Consider the following 24,381-nt stretch of genomic DNA (forward strand, 5'->3'; position numbering starts at 1 on the left):
ATACTGAACACATAATTCATGTATTATTTTTGTCATCAGCCTGTTTAAACCCCCAAGGTTCTTCTTCAAAATTACAGCTGTGATATCTACAACAGAAGAGCTACAGAAGCATTGTAGTTAGGTCATATTGTCTTGTTGCTGTAGATGAAACAAATGATAACAGCATTACTGCCTGATGATTTTGGAGCATGTTTTATTCACTAAAAAACAATTGTAATGATTAAGAGTGTCATAACATTGTATACTGAATGCATTTCCTCTTATTCTGAGTGGTTGACTTAGCTAAGGAGCATAGCAGAATAGACCAACTCCAGCTGAATCAACATGGAGGTAAGTGCAGAGGCAGGTGATGGAATTGGCTGGTTGGGGAACTGGGTAGAGTGAGGTGGTTTTTGGAAGCTGTGTGGAGAAAAGGAATTTTTCAGAATGAATGGTATGGAGAAACTCAGGTTAGTGTGCTGCCTTCCAGAAGGGAGGAAGAAATATGTTGGGCTATCTATATACTGTAAGTATTTGGATATATTATCATAAGTAGAAAGAGGCTATTCTCCAGAGTTACATTTTGTTGGTCGCTCCATGTGGTTAAGGGGAAGTTGTTAAAATTAGGCTGCTGGCTGGAAGAGTATTAGGAAATTGGTTTGGGCATTTTTACTGTGGTTAGCGATCTACGTAATTCTTAGAGTAACTCTTATGGGGCTTGCTGCCAATTATTTCAAACAGAGATTGAAAAATGCTTCTGCCTAGGATAAATACTATCTACTTGAGAAGAAATCTAACTGCTGCTTCAGAGCACTTGCATAAACATATGCTCCACATCTACAATTACTTGTTTTCTAGAATGAAATTCTTGGAAGTGCTATTAATGGTTTAGAAGGGCTATCCTAGCTTCCTGTATGCACAGACTATTGGACCACAGATGTCTGATTCAGAAGGTTGTAAAGCATCTACTTTGCATGTTTGCAAACAGTCCAAGAAAAAATTGCTAGATAATGCTGTTACAAGCATAGGAAGTATGTGATAAAGTAACAGACACTATGGACAAAGAAAAGTTTTGTGTACCCTGAGTAGTTGCAATTGTAGGTGATCTGATGAGCAAAATGCCCAGAAGTCCTAACATTGTGCCTCATGCCAAAGATAACAGACTGCTTCTATGTTGGCTTATCTTTTTTGTTTTGTTTTTCAGTTTGGGTTGAACTTGTTTGGCTTAGTTTAAGGGAAATGGAGAGGAATTGCTGTGCTAACCCTGGGAACTGAATGCTGGTAGACAAGCTGGCTCATGCTACTTGCAGCTGATCTCTAGCTGTAGCCAACAGATGAGGCCAACTTTGGGACAGTAAAGTGGAATGCTGAAAAGCACTTAAGGCTTCATCTCACAGGATTTAGAGGAAGGAGAAAGGAAAGCTCAGAAAACAAATGATGTGTCATAGGCAAAAAAAAACCTTCTTTCTTGCTCTTGGCAAGTAATCAGAAGAAATACCAAAGCTGAGGTCTAATACAGCATGTAATGCAAATTAATTTAGTTGGCTGTGCTACTGCACCAGCTATTGAAAGGCCTGTAGAATAGGCTTAGTTTTCTGTCTGTAAAAATTCTGAAGTATGTAAATCCCAGCGTAATGTGATTGAACTCAATTTTAAAATAGTCTGAGTTTCTTGTTCCAGATGCTTTGTCTGGAAGGCTGATAAGCATGAAGTTCTTCCCCCTGCTGATGTACTGCAAAATGTATAAAAGATAAAATGAATACAAAATTGAAAATATCAAAAATTGTATGAAATTAGATAATGAATTTTTATCACATAGACACAAATTGGCCAATAGTGTTTATTTTGACTAGATACTTCCAAAATAGAAGATACTTGTTAAAAGAATCACCCCAACCTGCTGTATTGCTGTGTGGTCTCACAGTTTTACTGTAGCTTTGTAATAAAATAGTCCTGACATTACTCTGATACCTTGTCTATAACTAGAATATTGTTATTTAAAAAAAAAAAATTTCAGGTAATCTTTTACTTGGGAGAAAAAAAAGGAGCTAGATATACTAATGGCACATCAAACAAGATGAAAAACTTGAAATTACTCTTAAATAGTGTTTAAAATAGATTATTTATATGAAATGAAAGCTATTATTCATAATAGAAACGAAAGTTTCAAGACTGACAAATTACAAAAGTTTGCAGTCCAAACCTCCCAGAAGTCTACATCAATAAACTCACAGAGACCAAACATAAGAGATTACTCTCTCAAGGAAAAACAAATTGCAAGGGATGTTGAGAAGACTGGCAGTGGAGAGGGAGGGCAGGCGGACGATGTCTCCTTCATGAGATGTGCAAACTCGAGGCAGCCCAATTCTACCCCACAAACTATGTAATTTAAAGCTACATCAGAAAAGGGTTTGTATGACATCTGAGTTAAATCTCCAAAGCAGAGCCTTGGCAAGGAAAGAAGAGGCTCAAAAAGAATTGGAACATGCAGAGTTGTGAGCTCTAATAGTAACCTTTTGCTCCTTCAGCAGCTTAATGACATCAACTTCTCTCAGTATTTCTGTGGTGAAAGACACTAATGATATTCTGCACTCTTACTCATGTGATTTCTAAAGACTATGTTTGTGAAGCCTTTTGATTAAAAATAGAGCCAACTAAACAACAGTGTTGCTTCCCCTGGGATATGTACATGTAGATGCTTTGATGATAGGAGAAGGTGGACAGCTAAAGATACTAGGTAAACAGAGCCTTGTGAAGAAAAGTTCATCTGAAAATAGAAGAATTTTACCTACGCGTTATGGATTCAAACTCACAGGCAGCTAGTGAGTAACTTGTTGCATACAAAAATGGTATCTGAAGTGCTGACATGAAATGTTTGCATTGAAATATGCTGTGTGAGAATTGTTCAGTATGTCAAATTTCTAGCAGGATTTTTTGGAAGAAATAGCGTAAATATGGACTATTTACTTGTTAGCGTGGAAGGTAAGCAATGAGGAGATAGGACTAAACAAATAACAGATATCAGAAACCTCTTATTTAAAAGCAGCAATATAATTTTTCATCCTGGTTTATGAACAGCTTATTAATCTCATAGTCTAGAAGCTAAAAATCAAAATCACATAAAGCAGCATGGGTGAGCAGTCTTTACATGTGGAAGAGAATACACTGAACAAATGGAAGTTTTTCAGATTCATGGACATACTTTTTGCTCAGTTTAGTGTCATTTTTTTTCTCATTTTCCCCAAAATGAGCTTTCCACTTTGTCTTTTAGAAAAAAATTTAATGATAAATAACTCTTCTTTGAATCAGTTGTGATGATCTCTGTACTGTGCACAGTGTCCAGGGCCAGCTCAGCCTGCTAATGAGAATATTTTTACTGTAAAGTTGTCCCTTTATGTGGCAGATTTAACATGGAATTTCATGTTATATACAACACTAATAGGAACAGGATTTTAAAACCATTTTAATCCATCCATTTAAAAGAAATATTTTCTACTTGTAGTGATATTAAGTTCAACAGTCTTGTCTAAGAAATTTCAGGGAATTTGTTGTAAGCAGATAAATGCAATGTCAAAATCTATAATAATCTTTTTCTTTCTTTTCCCCCTTCTATTTATATTCAGTAATCCTTTTAGGGTGCAGTGTTTTGCAACAGAGAATCAAATGTCTAAGATAGTCTACAAAGAGAGCGTAGGATGACCTACTCAGATATAGATATGTAAGTAAGGTATGTGTGAAAATCTTGCCTCTCAAGCAATGGCACCAATTGATACAACTTCATAAAAGAAATATCTGGTGTACTTTAAAGTAGATCATCAATATCGGTTGGAAAATCTCACCTACTCAAGCTAGTTGCTATGTTTGTGTCTTTTGGTTGTTGTTGTTTTTTTTGTTTTTTGTTTTTTTTAACCTACTGAGAATGTGGGGACAAAGCAATTCAAGTCCTTCATAATGCATTTAAGCATGTAGTTCAGAACCAACCTTCCTTGCAGCAGAGATGCTAGGTATTATTATTATGACACCAAGCTGAGTGGTGCAGTTGACACGGTGGAAGGAAGGGATCCCATTCAGAGGGACCTCGACAGGCTTGAAAGGTGGGTCCGGGTGAACCTGATGAGGTTCAACACAGCAAAGTGCAAGGTTTTTCACTTGAGCTGAGGGAATCCCAGGCATCCATACAGACTGGAAGGAGCGGTCCTTGAGAGCAGCCCTGTGGAGAAGGACCTGGAGGTCTTGGTAGATGAAAAACTTAACATGAGCCAGCAGTGTGCTCTTGCAGCTCGGAAAGCAAATGGTATCCTGGGCTCCATCAGAAGAGGGGTGGCCAGCAGGAACAGAGAAGTGATTGTCCCCTTCTACTCTGCTCTTGTGAGGCCCCATCTGGAGTACTGCGTCCAGGTCTGGAGCCCTCAGTACAAGAAAGACAGGGAGCTGTTGGTCCAGAGGAGAGTCACGAGGATGATCAGGGGACTGGAGCATCTCCCCTACAAAGACAGGCTGAGGGAGCTGGGCTTGTTCAGCCTGGAGAAGAGAAGGCTGAACTCTTTGAAAGGGTTGATAACTGCAGGACGAGGGGAAATGGTTTTAAGTTGAGGGAGGGAAGATTTAAGTTGTACGTCAGGGGGAAGTTCTTTACAGAGAGAGTGGTGAGGTGCTGGAACAGGCTGCCCAGGGAGGTTGTGGATGCCCCGTCCCTGGAAGTGTTCAAGGCCAGGTTGGATGGGGCCCTGGGCAGCCTGGTCTAGTATTAAATGTGGAGGTTGGTGGCCCTGCCTGTGGTAGGGGGGTTGGAGATTCGTGATCCTCGAGGTCCTTTCTAACTCTGGCCATTCTGTGATTCTGTGATTATATTATTTTCATGGACTTTGACTGAACACTGCTGCAGGAGTCAAATATATAAGGTTCTTTGTTGGGATTGTGTAGACCTTCACAGCTCTGATCTAAGAGAGCAGATGTACTCAGAAGCAGCTTGTTATGAGAATCACAAACCATTAGAAATAAGTTCTTTCAGTGGCCCTTTTTCTTTGTTTCAGGAGTTTGGGTTTTTTTTCAGTTACTGTGAATTGCTGTAGTTATCAAAGTCTTGGAAGACATACTAAAACACAGACTCTACTTTTAGTTTGGATGTGTCTCAAGAAGTAGCTTCGTGAACAGGATATAGACCTTTCCTGAGCTGTGCTCAGTACTCAAAGCACTGTGCCAATTCTGAAACTACCATAGATTAACTCCTATGAATTTATCACCTTACAAATTTAATTTTCAAATGAAAGCAAGGCAACTTAAACCCATCTTCCAGCTCTCTGAGAGCTTTTCTTCTTTCTATTTCCTTTTCATCCTTGGCCCTGCTCATCTATTGAAGAGTGAAAACCAGAAGATTAGAAGTCGCTTGGATATTAATCCAATGTGTTAATATTTCTACTGCTTAGCAGCTGAAACAGTTATTATTGCAAAAGACTGTGTACTCTTATTTAATGTGCCAGGGTCTTAGAATTAGGACTAGTGTACTTGGGAAATAGAGCAAAATAATTATTCACCTTACATTTCTCCAAGTGTAGTACTGCGTTTTTTGACTCTGTGTAATATCAGAGTGGTGGAGACTACTTCTCTATATACAATGTTAAAACAAAACCAAATACCTCACAATCAATTTGGTTGCAAGTTTGAAATCCAAAGGGGAGAATGAATAGAAGATATTGCTTTTCCTTTGCAAGAATCTTACAATTAGTGTTTCCAGCTTGTAACAGTAGTAGTAGAGCACAGATTGGATGATTTAATAGCTAATAAGATATTGAATATGTTCAAATTTCTTAATACAAATAAAAGATTAGACCAAGTTCTTGCTTGGTTTTCTCATACATCCAAAATGCCTGTTCTAGAGATAACAATTCATTGTGTAGTAAAGGCATAGTATTTAAAATGTCAATGGAAATGTGAAGATCCTATTTTCCAAGCATGCTGAAATTCATGCTTTAATACAGTGCCATTAGAGAAACACGAGCACATGGTATGCATCAAAATGAAGACTTTATGGCTTTTATTTATGCATTTTGATACCCTATTAATGCATTACATAGATCTAATGACAGAAACTGCTTTATCTTTCTCTTTAAATATGTGAGGTTCAAACAGCACCAAGAACTATATAGCACAGGATTTAAAAGCAGCAGTTTCCACGGTGAAATAGATGGCAATTAAGCAAGGGGATGTCAGGACAGGACTGGAGGTGGGGGAGAAGAGGTGTATTGATGCTCCCTGTTTGGCTGACTCTCTGCTTCTGCTCCTTGATGTCTGTGCTGCATACATACCAGTTTCTCTCACAAACTGCTTACAGGAGACTGAACCTGTGGTACTGAGTGAAACGTGATTGCAGAGCAAAGCTAGGCACTGAACCCTTCATTGCCTATGCTGTCTGATGGTTAGCAGGGTCTCCAGTTCTGTTTTGTCTTCTTGAAGGGAGACAAATCCTTTTTCTGTAGGGAAAGGATTCAGTACTCAGCCTTTTGCTTTGTGACTTCAGAGCCAGATGTGGTCCCTTCTGGTTTGTTTTTTTTTGTCCACAAGCTGAATGAAGTGGGTTGGACCTGCTCTGAGGTGTAGTCCCCATGGAGTTTGAACATGGGTTAGCTTCCTCATTTAGCTGGTGCTTCCAATGCAGCCCTGGCTAAAAACAGCTGTTCCAGGGGCTGTAAACTTAGTTTCCCCCCCCATATCAGTGGATCAGAAGTCTTTACCTCAAAAATTGGAACACTGATACAAATCTTAAGGACATCCCAAAGATTGAAGTCTTGATGTCTTCAGAGAACCACTAGAGATCTAAGCTGCATCATAACCAAGGGGAGAGGAGGATAATTATGTACTGTGGTTGTGGAGGTGAGGGGGAGGTGGAAATCAATAAGGATATTTTCCCAGGCACATTCATCAGCTGCATGGTCTGTACATGCTCACAGTTAATTGTTAAAAGTTTGTGAAGCAGTATCTAACAGTTTGTTGAAGGTCTGATGAGAATATTGCAGTCATCCTTCCAGTGCCTGAAGGGAGCCTACAGGAAAGCTGGGGAGGGGCTTTTTATAAGGACATATAGTGACAGGAAGGGGGAAATGGCTTTAAACTGGAAGAGGGTAGATTTAAACTAGATATTAGGAAGAAGTTCTTTACTCTGAGTGTTGTGAAACACTGGAACAGGTTGCCCAGAGAGGTTGTGAATGTCCCCTCCCAGGAAACATTCAAGGCCAGGCTGGATGGGGCTTTGAGCAACCTGGTCTAGAGGGAGGTGTCCCTGCCTATAGCACGGGGTTGGAACAAGGTGGTCTTAAATGTCCCTTCAAACCCAAGTCATTTTATGATACTATGGTATGATTTTGCCAACTGCTTTTGTCTTTCTGGAACAAACAAACAAACAAACAAACAAAAACAATGCTTCATTTAATTTTAAGCCATCACACTCTGTCCAGTTCTACGTGCTGTGGCCTTCCATCCTATATCAATACGGTTGTTCTGCTGCAATCGTGTGGTTAAAATGTTTTTGTATTTCTGAGAGGATGTTGCAGGAGAGTGGAAGAAAACAGCAGATACCTGCAGTGGATTGAAGTCTAAAGAAATTTGAAGATAATTGAATGAAAACATCACCACCTCAATGTCCCTTCCTTAAAGATTTTATTGCTGACCATTTATTTGAGAGCTAGACACACAGATGGCACTAATCCTCCTCCTAGATGTAAACTATATAAATGTTCTGTTCAAATAATATATATTGCAATAAATAACGCACAAGTTTCCCACAAAGTTCTGTCTCTCTGCACTAAAATTGATGTATTCATTTATTAATATTTAAAGTTTCTGCTGTGTAAGATCCAGTGGTAGTTTTTTGTAAGCAATTTGTCTTTTATTCATAGTCACGTATAGTCGTATATGACAGCAGGAACATAAAAGTACTTCCAGATAAATTTTACTGAAAAATAAAATCTCCCCAATTAAAAAATGTTCAAGCATGTTGAGGAATATATTTTAAATGTTAACTAAAGAGCAGCTAAGCATTTTTCAAATTGTCCCATCTGGCACAGCTGCAAATAACAATCTGTCTACCTTAAACAGTCTTTTGTTGACTGTTAGCAAATGTTAGGATTATTTGCTATTAACTGACAATTTCCTCTCAGAGTACATTCATAATGTTTCATGGTGTTGATGGTATGTATATAATTTCTTTCAGATTGATATAGCACTGAGAAAATCTTTATGCAAACATATTTGAAGTACTTAATCTTACATCTGAGGATATAGATTTCGATAGAGTTAGAGATATTTGTCATCATCTTTACTTTGATCCTTCTTTCTGCAGAAAGGCAATAAGCTGACAAATTAATGCATCTGAAGAAGTAGGGAAGGCAGCTTCACTTGCCCCTGGGAGTAATCACTTAGACATGAAGGATTGGCTGACTTCTGGATGTTAGGGGTACAACATCAGTGTCTCGCAGATATTAGGTGTTGCCTCGTTGTCTTTCATCAAAGCAGAATTAATGCTTTCCTTACTAATAGACCAGTAGTATATATTATGGTTATAATAGTTATTATGAAAAGATGATAGCAGTAGAATAAAAGTAAATTATGTTTGCAGGTACTAGTGTATGTCACTCTGTATGAAGAAAGAAAAGGGATGCCACTCCACTCCTGTAGATATTCATTTGAATACAGAAATGAGGCAGGCAAGGATTCCCAAGTTAAAATCGAGTTTGGAACTTGGCCCACTGATTCAGACACAAGATAAACATTGTGAGAAGTGTTTAGTAAAATACATTTTTCATTCTTCACATGGCAGTTACTTTAGTTCTTTTGATCCAAAGTGCTATTCAAAGTGCCACACCCTATCTGTGTATAAACCATGCTACCTGCTGTACCTATTTCCACCTTTCTAAGACCAGAGTAGGTGAAAACCCAGGCTGGAAATTCAGGCACTAAGACATGCATTATTTCTTAAAGAACAAAACCAAACTGTCTTTCTCCTCCCAAGCCCTGAGAACTTTTTCTCTCAGTTATTTCTTCGAGTTTGGTAAAATGAAAGTGCTACAAGTGTACAGCAAAAGGCAGAGTGAATACAAGTAAAGACTAGGTCCCAGGTACTTCAAAAACTGTGCCAAGAAGAGTCTTTTGCTAACGTCTCCCTCTCTGATATAAAATTGCCTCCTACTCGATACATTGTGTATATTTGAAGTTGTAGCTACTAGCTTGCTTTTAAAGCTGATGTTTCAACTGCTTGCTTTGGTCTTCAAGCCCAGCACAGGAGATTTGCTGATAGCAAAACAAATCCTATGCTTTCTTGTATATCTGCATTGTTTGTTAAGTTCCAGTCTGTACTGACTGTGCAAAGCAAAACAAAACACAACACTGTCAGGAAACAAAATGCTCAAGTGTCAGCAAGTCAGTTTGGCCAGAAGATCTTTTGTTAATGGTAATCGTGCATTAGAAGAACTTTTCTTGATTGTCAGCTTGAGTTTGTAGAGCTGGCACATTGCAGAAAATGAAACAAGTTTAACTTGCAAATAATGTATACTTGACATGGAAATAACTGACAGACAAGAATTTACAAAGTTCCTGCCTGCTGCTTTTATGGCTGCTTTGCTAGCAGAGCTATCATTGATGAGGAAGGAAAAAGCATTACCACAAGTAAGTGCAGGACAAAAACAACTTTAACTGAAGTCAGATGTAAGATTTCCTGAAGCAGATAATTATAAGAATTTTCTTGAGTTGAATCTTTTTTTTTTAATAAGTGGTCTTGAATGAATAGGAAGAACTTCATATGAAGATGGCAAAGCAAAAAAAACCCAACCAACCCAAACCCTCCTTATTGGGTATCTGAGAATAATGATGTCCTGGCATCTTTTCCCATTTCCACTGGGAAGAAATGGAGTTGGTACTCTTGGGCTTTATAAAATTCTACTCTTTTGTTTGTCTTTTTAAGTCTGGTTTGTAAAGGTTCAAGTAACTCAAACTGATCTTCTGAAGATGAGGATAAAGAAGCTATCAAATTTTATTTCAGACTTTGAAAAAGATTCTATCATCAAACCGAATTGCGTGACTACACAACAATTGTTATAAAGTCAAAATATGTAAAGAGGAGACAGTAGGAAATGGAATTGGTTTTAGGAATGAATGAACACAAATTAGCTTTGAAATGTTCAGTGGCTGTGATATGGAGTCCAACTGAAATGCATGTTTGTTCTGCAGAATTTTTCTGTCTTTCCAAGAATGAAGAAAGTTAGTTTTGACTAAAAGGAGGGATTACAGCATTGAAATTTATTATATATGCATTATATATATATATATAAATATAGGCAATCGCTGCTTAATAAGGTATATTGAGAAATAGTGAAAGTGTAATGTGTACTGAAAATAGTAGGCATGGAAAAAAAATTACATGACAAAAATGGAATAAATTGGGTTTAGAGCCATTCATCATGGAGTGGAAAAGAACTTAAAAGAAGATACAGCTTGGTATACAAAATAATTATTTGAAATGAGTATATGCGGAAAAAGGTTCTGTCAGCATGTGTGCACACAGCCCCTGTGCACGTAGCATATTAGGTTGGGGATGGAGGATTTTTGGCTTCCGAGTACCGCAGGCTAATTGGCTCTCAAGTTTTGAAAAATAGAATAGTTAGCATTACTCTAAGTGCAGAATCCTTTTCCTCTTGGATTGTTGTAAAGCTTTTTAATAAGGTAGCTTACTGTATGTTTCTGAAATGTCATATATTTTAAATAGGTATATTGAAACAAAAGTAAGACAGAGTTTACCAGTGTGATATGTCAGTGGCAATAAAACAGGCTTAACAACTTGCAAACAAAACACATACTCAGGTTTAGTTGAACTAGGAACATTACATGTACTCCAAACCTGAAAAGCATAGAAATAATTATCTGAAAAAGACCTGTACTTTTTTTCTATTCTTATATTTCAACAGAAGTGGTTGTTTTGGCTCTGACAGACTTTTCATAAACTCTGCTAAAGTTTTAAAGTAGTGGATTGGTGGGAGATCCTTAGTTGCTTCTCCTGATGTGTGTCAATACTCTGGGCAGCATGGATGCAGCCAGTTGCATTAGTGGTAAGCCACTGAGGAACTTCAGCTGTTTCCAGAGTGTCAGGGCTTGGCTTCTCCATTTTCTCTCTCAGCTTAAGGAACAAGTCATAGAACAGGAAAAATGCAAGCTATGTTGATTTGTCCAACATAAAACGGTTGTGAGAGAATGTGTATCTCACATCTGTGTGTATATACATATATTTTGCTACAGTGAGACATATGTAGGATGAAAGATAGTTAAGCTTATTGCAAGTAGTAAGATGGCAAAGGATTTTTAATGTGTGTTTAATGAGTGTTACGTAGTGGGCACAGTGAAATGTCTGTGACACTGTGGAAGAATCACAGAGGCTTGATTAGAGAGAAATCTTTGGATAAAAGAACTAGAAACATTCTCTCTTATACCTGTCTCAGGTAGATTTGTCACTCGATCCCTTTTCCAGACTGACTGGTCTCCATTTCTAACTAGTTTTGTGACAGTTACTCACTGGAAGATTGTTCCCAAACTTTGTTGCCTTGATGGTGGAGATGTTTTTCTAACGTTAGGATCTGTTTGTTCTCATGTGAAGATTGCCCTTCAGCTAAATCATTTCTCCCCCTTTCTGTTTTCAACTTAGTGATATGTTTGTGGATAGAACCCTTGTCCTTCACTAGGCTAGGATTTTGGCAGGCTGAAACAGTCCTTTGTGAACCTCTTTACAATTTTATGTTCATTTAAGTCTTGTTCTTGCAGAATTCTGATGTGAAGATTATGTGATCTCCAAAGACCAAATAAGCTTCTTAACAATTCCCCTAACCTGATTCCCACTAGCCATTCTGCCTTTTATTCCATACTCAACATCTCCTCTGATTGAAGTGAGGCAGAATATTTACTTAGTTTTAATGCTGTACCTAGATTATCTTTAATCTCTGTTCCATTTTTCCTGCATAGCAGCTCTGTTTTTCCCCTGCTTGGTTTAATATCCTTTGCAGTCTAATTTTCACTATATATCTGCATTTCTTAATCTTTAACACTCAGCTCTGATTGCAGCACAGTATCTTGTTTGTTTTTCATATGCAGTGGCTGTTTTTGTTGCCACTGTGTACCCTACTGATCAATTCTATTTACACATTTAAAACAACACCTAAGTATTTAGATGAGGAAAAGGCATTTTGCAGTACAAAATGCAGTACTAAACTATGCTTCCAGATCAGGTTACTTTAGTGGCATCTGTTATCCTAAGGGAAGGTCTTATTAGGTAGATGCAATATTTTGCTTGCTTTGTTGCCAAGTATATCCCATTTTGCATTTATATATTGTTATATATTGGCTCCGAAATTGTATTCCGGGTGAAATAACCATTCATGGTCTACAAGGATTTATGTAGCCTGGGTTACTTATGATGTATATTTCTGCATTTCCTCCTAAATAGTGATCAAATTAAGCTTTTCTATTTAGTCCATAGACTAAATTTATGGACTGAGTAGAAATGAAGCTCTCTCTTTGTTAATTCTGCAGAAAAACACAGCAGTAAGGTCAGTTTACTCCCGGTAGGTCTAATTTTTTACACAGTGGTTAAAATGAACAAGAAACAGCTTCTTAACAACGAATAAACTTTTACAGGAATAACAATAACTCTATAAGCTTACATACATTTTACCTGTTTTGATAATTTTTTCTCTTATTCTCTCCCTGCTCCCATACTTTTCAAAGCACCTCCTTATTTCTTGTTGCCTTTTGTAGCTTTCCATCATGTTTTTTCTTGTTCTTGAATTGCCTTTTTCCTATTCTTGTTTGTTTTTAACTTCTACTTGCAAAGTCCTTTCTTGCTTCACCTGATTACTTTCATAAAACTAAGCCATTTTTGTCTTGAATATTTTGCAACAGGCAACTTTGAGCACTATAAGGTCTCTTAACATCTCTGCTGAGGGAGGGGAAGCTGTCCTTTGCAGCATCTGTTGCCTAGCAATCTGTTTCTCAGGTGCCTTTAGCTGTATGGTGTTGTGATCAAAGCTTAAAAGGCAAGTGCAAAGAAAAATGAAAATGGGCTCAAAAAACCCTGCAATCAAAGTGCAGCACTTCCTGCAACTTTGGGATTTTTACATGACATTGAATAGATGCCAACAATACTTTCTGCCCTATATGCCATTATGTGCCAAAGGCTTAACTCATTTTGCTAAGTGCTCCTTGGAATATATAAGAAGTTATTACCATCCCACAGCTCTCTGCTGGATGGCATCACATGTCTATGCCCAGGATTTGAGCCAATATCACTCAGTCTTGATTTTGGGGTCACTTTTTTTGTTTGTTTTGTTGTTTTTTTTTTTTTGTTTGTTTGTTTTAACATTACCGCAAGCACTTTACTATCAGATGGCATTCTTAGCAGCAGTCAGTAACTTCAAGTAGGATGTTTCCTATAGGATAAAGCTAACCTAGTACCCTGAGAAGCTAAGTTGTTTTATTACCCAGAGCCAAAGAGCCAGATATGCATGTGTGAGTAACAGATTCTCCCTGTGTCATAGTATGTACTCCAAACTGGCCCTGGCTAAGAGGGAGTACATACTCAATTAAATGGGTTGTTCAGTATCATTCATGAGGTTAGAGGGAAGACAAACATCTGAGTGAAATCACCTGGGTGCAGATGTTGTCTAGATTAACATCACATGACCCCAACTTAATGTAGCTTTTTTTCAAAAACCTTTTTAGTTTAGGTTTTTAAGTCCCATTAGCTTTTCATATTATTGTTTAACTAATCTGCGCCTTTATACAAATATTTCATCTGCATTGTGACCAATGAATGGAAGCGTAAGTATATTCTCTGTTATGGAGGTCCTGGAGTGTGTCCAGAGAACAACAGATCTGGTGAGGGTACTGGAGCACAAGTATTACAGGGGGTGGCTGAGAGAACTGGGATTGTTTAGTCTGGAGAAGAGGAGGTTCAGGGGAGACCTCATCACTCTTTACAACTGCCTGAAAGGAGGCTGTGATGTGGTGAGGGTCGGCCTCTTCTCTCAGGGAACTCGTTCTAGGATGAGAGATAGCAGTCTTAAGTTGCACCGGCTGACACTGAGGTTGGATATTTGGAAACATTTTTTCTCAGAGTGGTGAGGCATTGGAACAGGCTGCCCAGGGAGGTGGTGTAGTCACCATCCCTGGAGGTGTTCAAGAAGTGTTCAGATGTTGTATTAAAGGACATGATTTAGTAGTGAAATATTTGTGGTAGGTGGATGGTTGGACTGAATGATCTTGGCTGTCTTTTCCAACCTTTGTGACTCTATGATTCTAAAAAATTCTATTTATGGTATATAAAAATCCAGAGATAAAAGTAAATATACTAAAGACAAAAATTCTCAGAAAACTGGAAAAGTCAGGGTATGATTCAAAAAAAAAAAAAAAAAATCTGTTTGTTTTCTGTTGTCTCTCTTGTCTTTGTTAAAGGTTCAGAAAAAAAAAAAAGAGTTCATCAGCCTGTGTTTCAGAAGATTAATAGGGAAGTGCAATAGAAATACAGATGATTTCAGCTTATGATCAAAGTTACTGCACTGTAGGACAGTTAAGCATGTAAGCCTTTTCCTCTACTAAATGACTGCTGAGGGATTCTCTTGACTGTGATTTTGGAGTTTCACAATGACATTTTCACATGCCATGCTGTTGGCAGGTGAGCAGAATCTACACCCTGCTGCTTCTCCCCTTCAGGCTATTTTGAGAGTTAGAAAATCATAGTTATTTGTAACAATTTTATTACCTTTCATGAAAAAAAGTTTTCAGTGAATGTGGTTATAGTACGAGTCCTTATGTACCTCCATGATTCCCATGTTTTCAGACTTTATCCATTCTATAATGCATCTGTGTTTCAAATTGAAATTATTTGCTACTGAGATAACTTTTTAATAATAAGTATATAAGAAGGTAGTCAAATATTCTTTTGCATGGAGAAGAGAAAGATGAAACCAAAATTTTGATTTGGGTTGAACTTTTCCTTAGCCTTCTGAACTTGTAAGAACAACTTCTCTGTCTATATTTCATGTCTAGTTTTACATTTTCTCAGAAAGGTGTTTCCTTACCTAAGCTGTATTAAAAAGCAGAGGTCATCACTGTAAAGACAAGGGAATGAATCTTCAGAAGTAGCAGATATAGGACTTTTGATCTGAAGGTGTTTTCCTTTGCAAGAGTGGAGGAGAAATGAGAGTGTGAGATGGTGATGGTAATTCAGAGCCCCACTGAATGTTGTTCTGCTTTTGGACTCCTTTTCTTTGCTGCTACAAAATACAATGTGTAGGTAAATAAATGAGTAAAGACACTACCTCCTTTTTAAAGCATTTCTTGCTGTGGTTTTGAAGGCATAGCTACAAGAACACATTATTAGAAATTATGTTTTTATTTGAATTTTTTATTTTGAATTTTTTTTGCTCTTTCATTTTTAGGAAAGGATGTGATGAGGACATAAGTGTGAATATCAAGCAGCTGAATTTTGGGACCTTTTTGCAGCCCATGTTTCAGGGCTGGAGCCCTGCTCCCTAAAAGGTTGACTGTGAACAACCAGGCAGTCTGCTGCTATTCTGGGAGTGAGTATTACCCTCTGTGTCACTGCTTTATGATGTCTTTCACTACCTAGATGAAATAAAAGCTTAGCTGTACTTCTGGTGATTGCAAAGGTGTAAGTTTGGAAGATTGAAAGAGCAAAGGTGGTGCTTACTGCAGGGCCAAAGGTAGCAGAGCAGAGCTTGTTTGCTGGGTTTTTCACAAGGGCTGCAACATGCCATTACTGACATGTGAAATATGTGTTCAGAGATACATTACAGAAATGGTGATGTTGCCTCCAGAACCTGTCATTAATTGTGACACCTAGTGGATCAGGAATGCTTTGTGCCCTTAGTTTTCTGAATTATTATTATTATCATCCTTTTTTAATGCTTTTCCAGTGTTTGTGCGAAACGGTGCAACTCTTATAGCACAGGTGGTTTTATGGAAATGTGGAAATGTGTCAAATCTGTGTCAGCAATAAGTCATACAGAAGTAGTGCAAACTTTAGGATGCTGAAGCATGCACCCTAAAATAAATGGTCCAACCACCAAATTGAAAGCTGTTTTAAATTGTCAAATTGATACTAGTGTTCTTCCTCTCAGAAGAAAATGTGATGTTATCTGTGTGTGGTAGAAGAATTCCTAGTGCTGAAGAAAAAGAGGAAGATATTTCATAGGGGAGAGAAGGTGACCGTTCCAGTCTATACTGCTGAGTGCTGGGCAGCCTGTACATTTCTCCCCATCAGGGGCAGAGCTTTGCTAATGAAGGATAGAGAGTAACACTGTGGTACCAAAATATTTCCTATGTTTTGGCATCTCCACGAGCCATTACTGTATGTCCCTTCCCTGCCTCTCATAATTTTTTTTTTTAACTGTCTCTAATTTCTTCAACATCTCCTTAATCTTTCTTTTCCCTTTCCTGATCCCTTAAACAGACTTCATCTTTTTCTTCTGCCTCTCCCTTTCCGGTTCCTGACCCAGAAATCTCTCAGGTGAGGTGGGATGTTGCTGGAATGAAGCAGAAGTGGTGGTGCAGAGCAAGGAGTTAGAAATGAAAACCAGGGAGCTTTGAAGCACACTACAATAGTTATTGTGCTAATTCCCACCTCAATAATAGGTGATTAGGGAATTATAGGCAACAATAATGCAACGTTTTCTTCACTCAACTGGAATTCTATTCCTATGGTCTTCTGGGCTGACCTGAACCTGGGATCAGCCTGTAGATTTGCAGGACATGTTTGCTGGCCACCCATTTCTCCAGCACAGAGTCTGGGAGGTGCCAGCTTTGAACTGGTGGAAGGGTTGTTGGGATGTTGGTGAGAAGCATAGAAACAGTTAGCAACCTCTTCATGCAACTCTATATTTACAGAGATGGATAGATGCTATGCAGTGCAACAGACAGCAGTGCTTTTATTAGTATTGTGGCAGAGATCCTATCAGCATGAAAACAATATTATTTACGTAGATGACACATCTGAAAAGACACCCTCTGAATATATTATTATTACTTTAAATTTTGTATAATTAAAGGTTCATAAAAAATACACAGCAAAAATAAATAGGCTTCTGCAGTAACACCTCTGAAATTAAAGCATTTATAGTGCTGAGGCTATGAATAAAGCAAATTGAGTACCTAAAAATCTCTGTGCATCTTTAAATATCTTTCTTTATCTCTTATATAGATATCTTATAAAAGCTGAAGGTAGCTGAAAGCTCAGAACATTGTTCAAACAGTGAAGCAAAGTATTTTCTCAATTATACTTTTTCTAATACCTGATGTTGTGGTAACTATGCTTATAGTGTAAGAAGATTGTGGGGTTTCTTTTGTTCCCTCTGGTACTATCATAGGGATGGTGATCACCTGGCAGGAAATACTTTCTGATATTCCATAAATGTGAGTGTTCCCAAGTGCGTTTCTTGCGGCTCAGCACTGCTGTGCCATTTGAATAATGCCAGGGGGCAAATGTTGAAAAGGCTTAAGAAGCACCAAGAGGGAGAAGAAAACTTTAGAAAATGCTGTTGTGACAGATGGTGAGATTGTAAGCAGTTCTCAGATGGAGGCAAGTTGAAGAGCTTTACTTCTCCAGTCTGGACATCTTCTCAAGAAAAGCTAGGAGCAAACATAACTAGGAAGCTGCAGAGCAGCTTTCATTGGTGAACTACTGGCAGGACAGAATTAGCCAGCAGCTCTACAGCTAACTGTATTAAAGCTGAACACGTTCTAGCAGTCTCACTGTCTACAAAGATCTGCCAGGAGCCCTGGCTGGAATTTATTGGGCCTTGGCTGAGAAACATTAGAGCCGGCCACAAAACATGAGAGATAAATGATGGCTTTCCTAGTAAACCAGTAGTACTTGTGGAGACAAACCAGCACCTACCTGGAGCTTTTCTGTGAGCAGTCATTTACTTATCTTGCAGTAGTGGAGCATCCAGGTGTTCCCCTCTTAGCTACTGGACCAGTGGGATGTATACATCCAGGTCTGGTGCAACTCTGGCAGCTAGATCTGAGGACTGAGGTATTTATGTGGAGTAGATCTCAGGTTTTTTAACTAAGATGACTGTTACAATCTCGAGAAAGGCATATAGTTCTGCAGCTGAAATGCACATACAGCTATGCAGCAGCATTTAAAGTGGAAATGGCATCTGCTCAACCCATAGAAATAGTGAGTTCCCAGGAAAATTGAGAGTTCAGTGAAGGAAAGCTGCAGGGGAGCTAATTCAAAGGACAGATAGATTCAATTTCTTGCTTTATCATCCGTCTGAAGTTGAAATGATAATCCATTTTAAAGCAAGAGTTCCATTTCACCAAAGGTATACACTAATTATTTAGACACATTAAACGTATTAATTTGGGAGGAATAAACCTAAGCGTCTTTTACTTTCTCCACTCGTTTCTGTCCATCCCTTCTCCCATCTTTCAATCACATATATGAGTCTCAGTATCCACATTAGAGACCTTTCTTTCCCCACACATTCAGAGACTATTGTGTACTCGTAGCTCCCAGAGTACTGAGTGGGTTTGATGTACCATCAGGCTGGAACATGTTAGGAGCTAATTCTGGGATGTGTGAGTGCAGGAATTGTCATGGGAACATAGCTGATAATCAAGAAAGATAAAAGTTCCAGTAGGAAAACAGGCAGAGGGAGGTTTCTGTGATGTTGCTCTAAACAACCTTAAAGAAATAGTGATTTTGAGATTATTTCAAAGGAGAAACCATACAGTGGAAATCCCTGACCAAGCAAATCAGCAGTAATAATTTTAAGAAGACACTTTAAAAATTCATTTTTTTTTCCTTCTGGCTTCCTGTAACCAAAATGGTGTTAATTAACACTGCTTAAAAATAAATAAATAAGAAAATCTGTTGGTGACAGAAAAGGAAGGGTTGAATGAACGTAACCAGCCACCAGTCCCTTAATTCGGTTTCCGAGGGAAATGGTGTTTACAAGAGTGTGCTGTCTGTCAGTCCCCATGAGGTCCTTTTGAACTCATTGCCTGTTTTTAACTGCATTTGCTGAGAGATCGAGAGCTCTTACATGCTTCATGAAAACGCATAGCCAAATAGACATAAGGCAAACCCCCTGGTAATGGAAAAGCCACAGCGTGAGTTCTACCTACTATTAGACATCAGAAAATGTGTATGAGGAGGATTGAAAACAGTTGTAGAAGCAAGAGCTACAGGAAAGCAAGCTTCAAAAGTTTCACTGCTCACAGAACTTGTTGGGAGCTGCTGTACTAAGCTCTGTATGTTCTCTTCTAACCTGTGCAGGGTCTCCTGATAATTAAACTTTCAACATTTCCATGATGAAAAGCTGCACTGAAAATCAATGTTCAGTTGATATTGATGCACACAGGGAAGACAGAAGCCTTGGATAGGTCTACAGAACCAAGCTGTGAATGCCTTGTACCACCTTTCTGGGAAAAGTGCTGCAAGACTGAACCACCATCCCTCAGTTCTCATCCTTTAATCTTATGCCTGGCTACAGGTAAAATCAAGGATGTATCTCTAAAACTGCATGCCCTGTCTAAAACTTACTTATTTTATTTTGCATGTTTTCATACCACGATCACAGATTGAGTAAAACTGAGCGAGAAGCCACAGGGAAGCTCATCACAGAAAAATCTGTCAGTCTGAGCAGCGTGCATGTGGCTCGTTGTGTCAGAGTTCAGGTTTACTCTTACTTTCCTATGTATTTTTCTTCCCAGTGCTTTCTTAAGCATAGAGGACTCCTCACCTTGCCTTACAGATGAAGAAAGTGAGATGCAGGGAGAATAAATGATGATCTATACTGTGGCAGAGAATGAAATGAAGTAGGAATTTGCTGTACCAGCCTGGCAGCAGCTCTGAATGCTGTGGTGTGCGAGGGGGCAGCCTTGGGCTCTCCTGGAGTGTAAAGCTCCTTCTCCTGGTCTCTACCCTTCCTTCCTCCTCAGATCAGCTCCCGTTACACTATTTGATTGCACTGCATAGTATCATATGCCTCAGAACTGAACATTATCTTGGAGGGATTTAGGAACAGGTTCTGCACCAGAAGGCAGTGGGCACAGCCCCAAGTGCTGGAGTTCAAGAGGTATTTGAACACTGCTCTCAGACATAGGATTTAGATTTTGGGTGGTCACATGCGGAGTCTGGAGTTGGACTTGAAGATCCTTGTGAATCCCTTCCAACCCAGAAAGACACTGGCATTACAAACTTGGCTACAGAAGTGGCTTGCTATCTTCCCTTTCAGCATTCATAAATCATGTCTAGAAATGCTCTGAAGTGATTGTTAGCAGCCTTGGTTGTTGTTCTGATTGAACCAAAGATGGACTATTCAAATTATGACAAGTAACTACTGTGGCAATTTTGTTTATTCCGTTACAGTCTTTGCAAGGTTTTTAACCAAGGTCCCTTGTTCCCAGAGAGAGCTCTGGCAAGCCTGAACTGCTAGTACATAGTGTGGTTCACAAAGGTCTGGTGATAGAGTTAGGAAGAAAAAATGGGTAGATGACACAACAGAAATTCCACTTCAGTATCTTACCTGTGATTTTTTCATTTCCTTTTCACCACCTGTGTTTTTCATATTGAACAATCAGAATAGAATAGACTACTCTGATTTAGCAACTTCTTTAAAATCTTGTTCAATGGCATACTTACATTTTTGAATACCACTCTTGTCAGAATGCCTAGTGGAAACCTGCTGAACTTCTGCAACTCATCAGCACTTCCACTAAACCAAAAATGACTTTTCTGTTTCCCAGCACCGACAAGCAACCACCAGGTATTGCCCCACAATACAGCCTAGTTCCTGCCACAGATAGTAGTATGGAGCATATTCTTTAGAGCAGGGAGACTGTGCAACATCAAGCATAACCAGGCAAGGCAGGAAACTTCAGAACCATCAGATCACTCCCAGCCCACAGATGCTCATGCTATTTTCTTACAGGAGGCAGAAGCAGCTTTTGTCCCTCTGATAGCTTGACTTCTTCAGCATGAAGTAAGAGATGGCAGTTTCTCAGACGGTGTGATGCAAAACCTTGTTGTCTTAGACAAGCCTTCAGATCTTCCTTGCAAGCAGTGCTGTAGCCAGCAGTGAGCACAAAATAGCAGTGGTGGCTGTGTGCACGTGCCTGGAGATTTGCAGTAAGATAGCTTGCCTGTTCAAATAGGGTTTTGCTTTTACCGTCTCTTCCCACAAACAGCCCAGTGACACAGTCAGCAGTACAGCCTCCTTGTTACCACACTGGAGAACTCAAAAAGCAGAGAATACATTGGAAATATTTTTATTTTTTCAACTCATTTGTTTGTATATTCACCTGGTTCTAATATGGACCCTTCTTCTACCTCTTACTGATTCCTCCTCTCACATACATAAAACAGGGCTTAAAAACAAACAAACAAAAAGTAGAAGAGGAACTAGCTGGTTAATCATTCAAAAGGCATAAACACCTTCTGAGTTACTTCTTTAGTTATTTGCTGTAGCACATTATCATCACTTGATCTGAATCTAAGCCAATTTAGTGCAGCAAATGAGCAGATCTGCAGATGCTGGAGGTGAGGTGCTTGGTGTAAGTCTGTTTGCTCTTGGAGGCACTAAATGAATAAGAGAAGTGAGGACAGATTGCGTAAGTTCCCTCTGCTACAGAGAAAAACTGATTCTCACTTTCAAGATAGGTTTTAGAAGGAGGTGAAAATATGAAGGAAGGTGTTTTTCTCCCCTTCCTTCCCCCTCTCCACCCTCAAGCTGAAGGACTTCTTTTTCTCTCCTGGTGGGGATATAGCTGTGCTCTGAGAAAAGTTCTGCCCACAAAGTCCCTTCACTCCTCCAGGGTATTTGTTCATTGCAGCACAGCTGTTTCAGAGTTGATGACTATTGTAGGCAAGAAAAGGGAAGTCTTAAGGAGTCAGGGTATCAGCATTTTTCTTACTGAAAGCAAGAGTACTTCTTGATTCTTACACTCATGGATTCTCACAACTCTTTAAAGGCAATAAATCAAGTGAGAGCATTTCCTTGACAGGTGTAGGTTCAGAAGATTTGTAACAGGGAACATGAGGAGTGTGCTTTGTTCTCATTAGCAAAGAAAGGCTTTCTGTTTCAGTTAGGACGAACAAGTCTGTATTTCCTGTATTCTTTAATTACTTCAATTTATTAAAACATTTGTTTTTATATTCTTAATATCCCTGCAGCGCTTTGACTTCTTGGTTCAGTGAGTCATATCTACAGCCATACAAGAGTAAACTCCTTTTTATATAAATGCCTTACTTCTTAAGCTGACCATATAATTTTATCACTCATCAAATGGCCTATAAATCTCTAGATTAAATTAATGAATTTTCAAAAGGCAAATGTATTTAGGCTCAACAAACAAATCTTTATGTCATAGTACTGCCAAAGAAGTCTATGCAATAGTGTCCTAATAAAAATGAGAAAGTAAAAATCAGTTAATCACAGAGGTACTACATATTAGATTAGCAGAAAAGGCATTGTGAACTGTCATACAAGTAGTTCACTCAGCTAAGGATAGAAAAGTTTTGGTCGCACCTAGACTATGTATTACTTTTATGAAAGGAATCAGAGAAGGTCAGAAATCCATTTATAAATACAGTCAGTTATGATGAAATAAGTGCTGTAAAAGTTCTGACACTTACAGTGCTCCTTCCTGTGTGGCTCATGTGCCTCATCCTACGTGTATTTTAAAACACCTCTCTGTCAGTCTGCCTTTAAACTTGAAATTCAACACAACAGCATGGAACTATTTAGATTCTTGTGCCACTGCCTTGTGGCAGCAAGGTGCTTCACAGATTTATTAAAGAGAAAAATATAAATGTACTTTTCACCTTGTTCTCTTTCTTTGTTGTGTACTTCTTTTATGCATGTTAGAAGTTGGATTTCAGCAGACAAATGCATCTAGATCAGAAAATTTCTCATCTATCTGCATTTTAATTTCATTTTAATTTTTTTTCCTCTGGATAAACTCCAGCCAGAATTCCCTCCCCCCCCCCCCATGTTTCTACATAAAACTTGTTCTCATGAATTTTCTGACTGAGAAAAACAATCCCCTCAACCACTAGACCAAGTTACCTTTGGCTGTTACAAGCTGACATTAACTTTGCAATGGCCCTAATAGCTATTTATGTAAAAGGTCACCAGCTTAGCATCACCTAAGAAGTCAATACCATTGCCATATTACTTGGGAAGATGAGAGTTAAAGACCCTGCTCAACTGTATCACCCTTGGCTTTCTGCATAGGTCTACCACCCGCTGAAGGAGTAGGATGAACTAACTGTACAGACACTTTTCCATCTTACAGACTGTGGTGACAACCGGTGGAAGCCAGGTGCTATTAGGATACTTTTAAAGAAGAGCAGCATCTCCATGTGAGTTCATAACTGAACTCACTTTTCAAAGACAACTGGGACTCAATCCTCTCTTTCTTCATCCTTATCTCAGGACACATCTAAACACAGCAGATACAAGTATTTCTTGCAAGAGATTTACACGGGCGTAATCCAGCTGCTGCAGTTCTGGTGCATTGTTTTCCCCATGGTCTTCATGTGTTTCTTCATAGAGGAAGATTAAATTAAAGGGATTTTCCCAATAACGAGTAATAAGGGGGAAAAAAAAGAAAAAATTTTGCCAAAAGTATGTTTTTTTTTCCATTTAGATATAAATCCAAAAATGTTGGACACTGCATTTCTGGATTTTCTTTTTAATCACTCTTACCCCAGCTGGTACTGGGGCAGGGTAGTGCAGCTCCAACATGCACACTTCTTGCCAACACCAAGACCTGGTTTCTTCCAGCTTCTATCCCAAGCCCATTTCAGTCATTCTTCTTAAAGAGGGAAAAAATGGGTTTGAACCAGGTTATCTGTACCTTAAAGAGTCCTCTAACAAGCTGCTTGGAGAGCTGTTGCTGCTGCTGTTGGGTGGCTCCAAGCCTGAGAACAGCAAGAGCAAAAGAACCTAAGTGCTAGCTCCTCCTCTACTGTATGTGAAGACAGAGCCTTCTGCTGGAGGCAGCAAGAAAGGAGTGTCCCAGAGAGCAGGAAGCTGAGCCTGGAACATGCTTCCTTGCTGCTAAATTACTGTCATTCTATCTTCTTTATGTGCTGTATCAGAACATTAGAAACATGTATCAGAACATTCAAACATTAAAGTCTCTGTGCTCAAAAATGTTTTGTCAAAGATTTTTCTGGCAAAATTCCTTGGACTTATTCATATAAAATTTACCATTCTAAATTGCAGTGTTTCAGTGAACGTACGGTTCACCATAAATATCATTTTCCCATCTTCATCAGTTACAGTTGGTACTCAGTGGCAGCTCTTCAGAGCATGATTTCAGATATCTCTAGGT

At 38.8% G+C, this 24,381-nt stretch overlaps 2 protein-coding genes across 4 annotated transcripts in view; one reads left to right on the plus strand and one right to left on the minus strand.

Annotated features, from left to right (window-relative positions):
• The window catches only part of LOC149919877 (uncharacterized), a 72,363-nt gene extending 56,786 nt beyond the window's left edge, over window positions 1–15,577 (plus strand). For both annotated transcript variants that reach the window (XR_016463729.1, XM_090134476.1), the window contains exon 4: window positions 15,450–15,577. Coding sequence is in view for 1 of the 2 variants with exons in the window: in XM_090134476.1 (XP_089990602.1) it covers window positions 15,450–15,546 (97 nt within the window). In the remaining variant the exon portion in view is untranslated. The remainder of the gene's footprint in view (window positions 1–15,449) is intronic.
• The window catches only part of HTR1F (5-hydroxytryptamine receptor 1F), a 111,039-nt gene that overhangs the window by 73,365 nt on the left and 13,293 nt on the right, over window positions 1–24,381 (minus strand). The gene's annotated exons all lie outside the window — the stretch shown is intronic.

Source organism: Phasianus colchicus, chromosome 1 (genome assembly GCF_987193195.1).
Source record: "Phasianus colchicus chromosome 1, bPhaCol1.hap1.1, whole genome shotgun sequence".
Taxonomy (NCBI): domain Eukaryota; kingdom Metazoa; phylum Chordata; class Aves; order Galliformes; family Phasianidae; genus Phasianus; species Phasianus colchicus.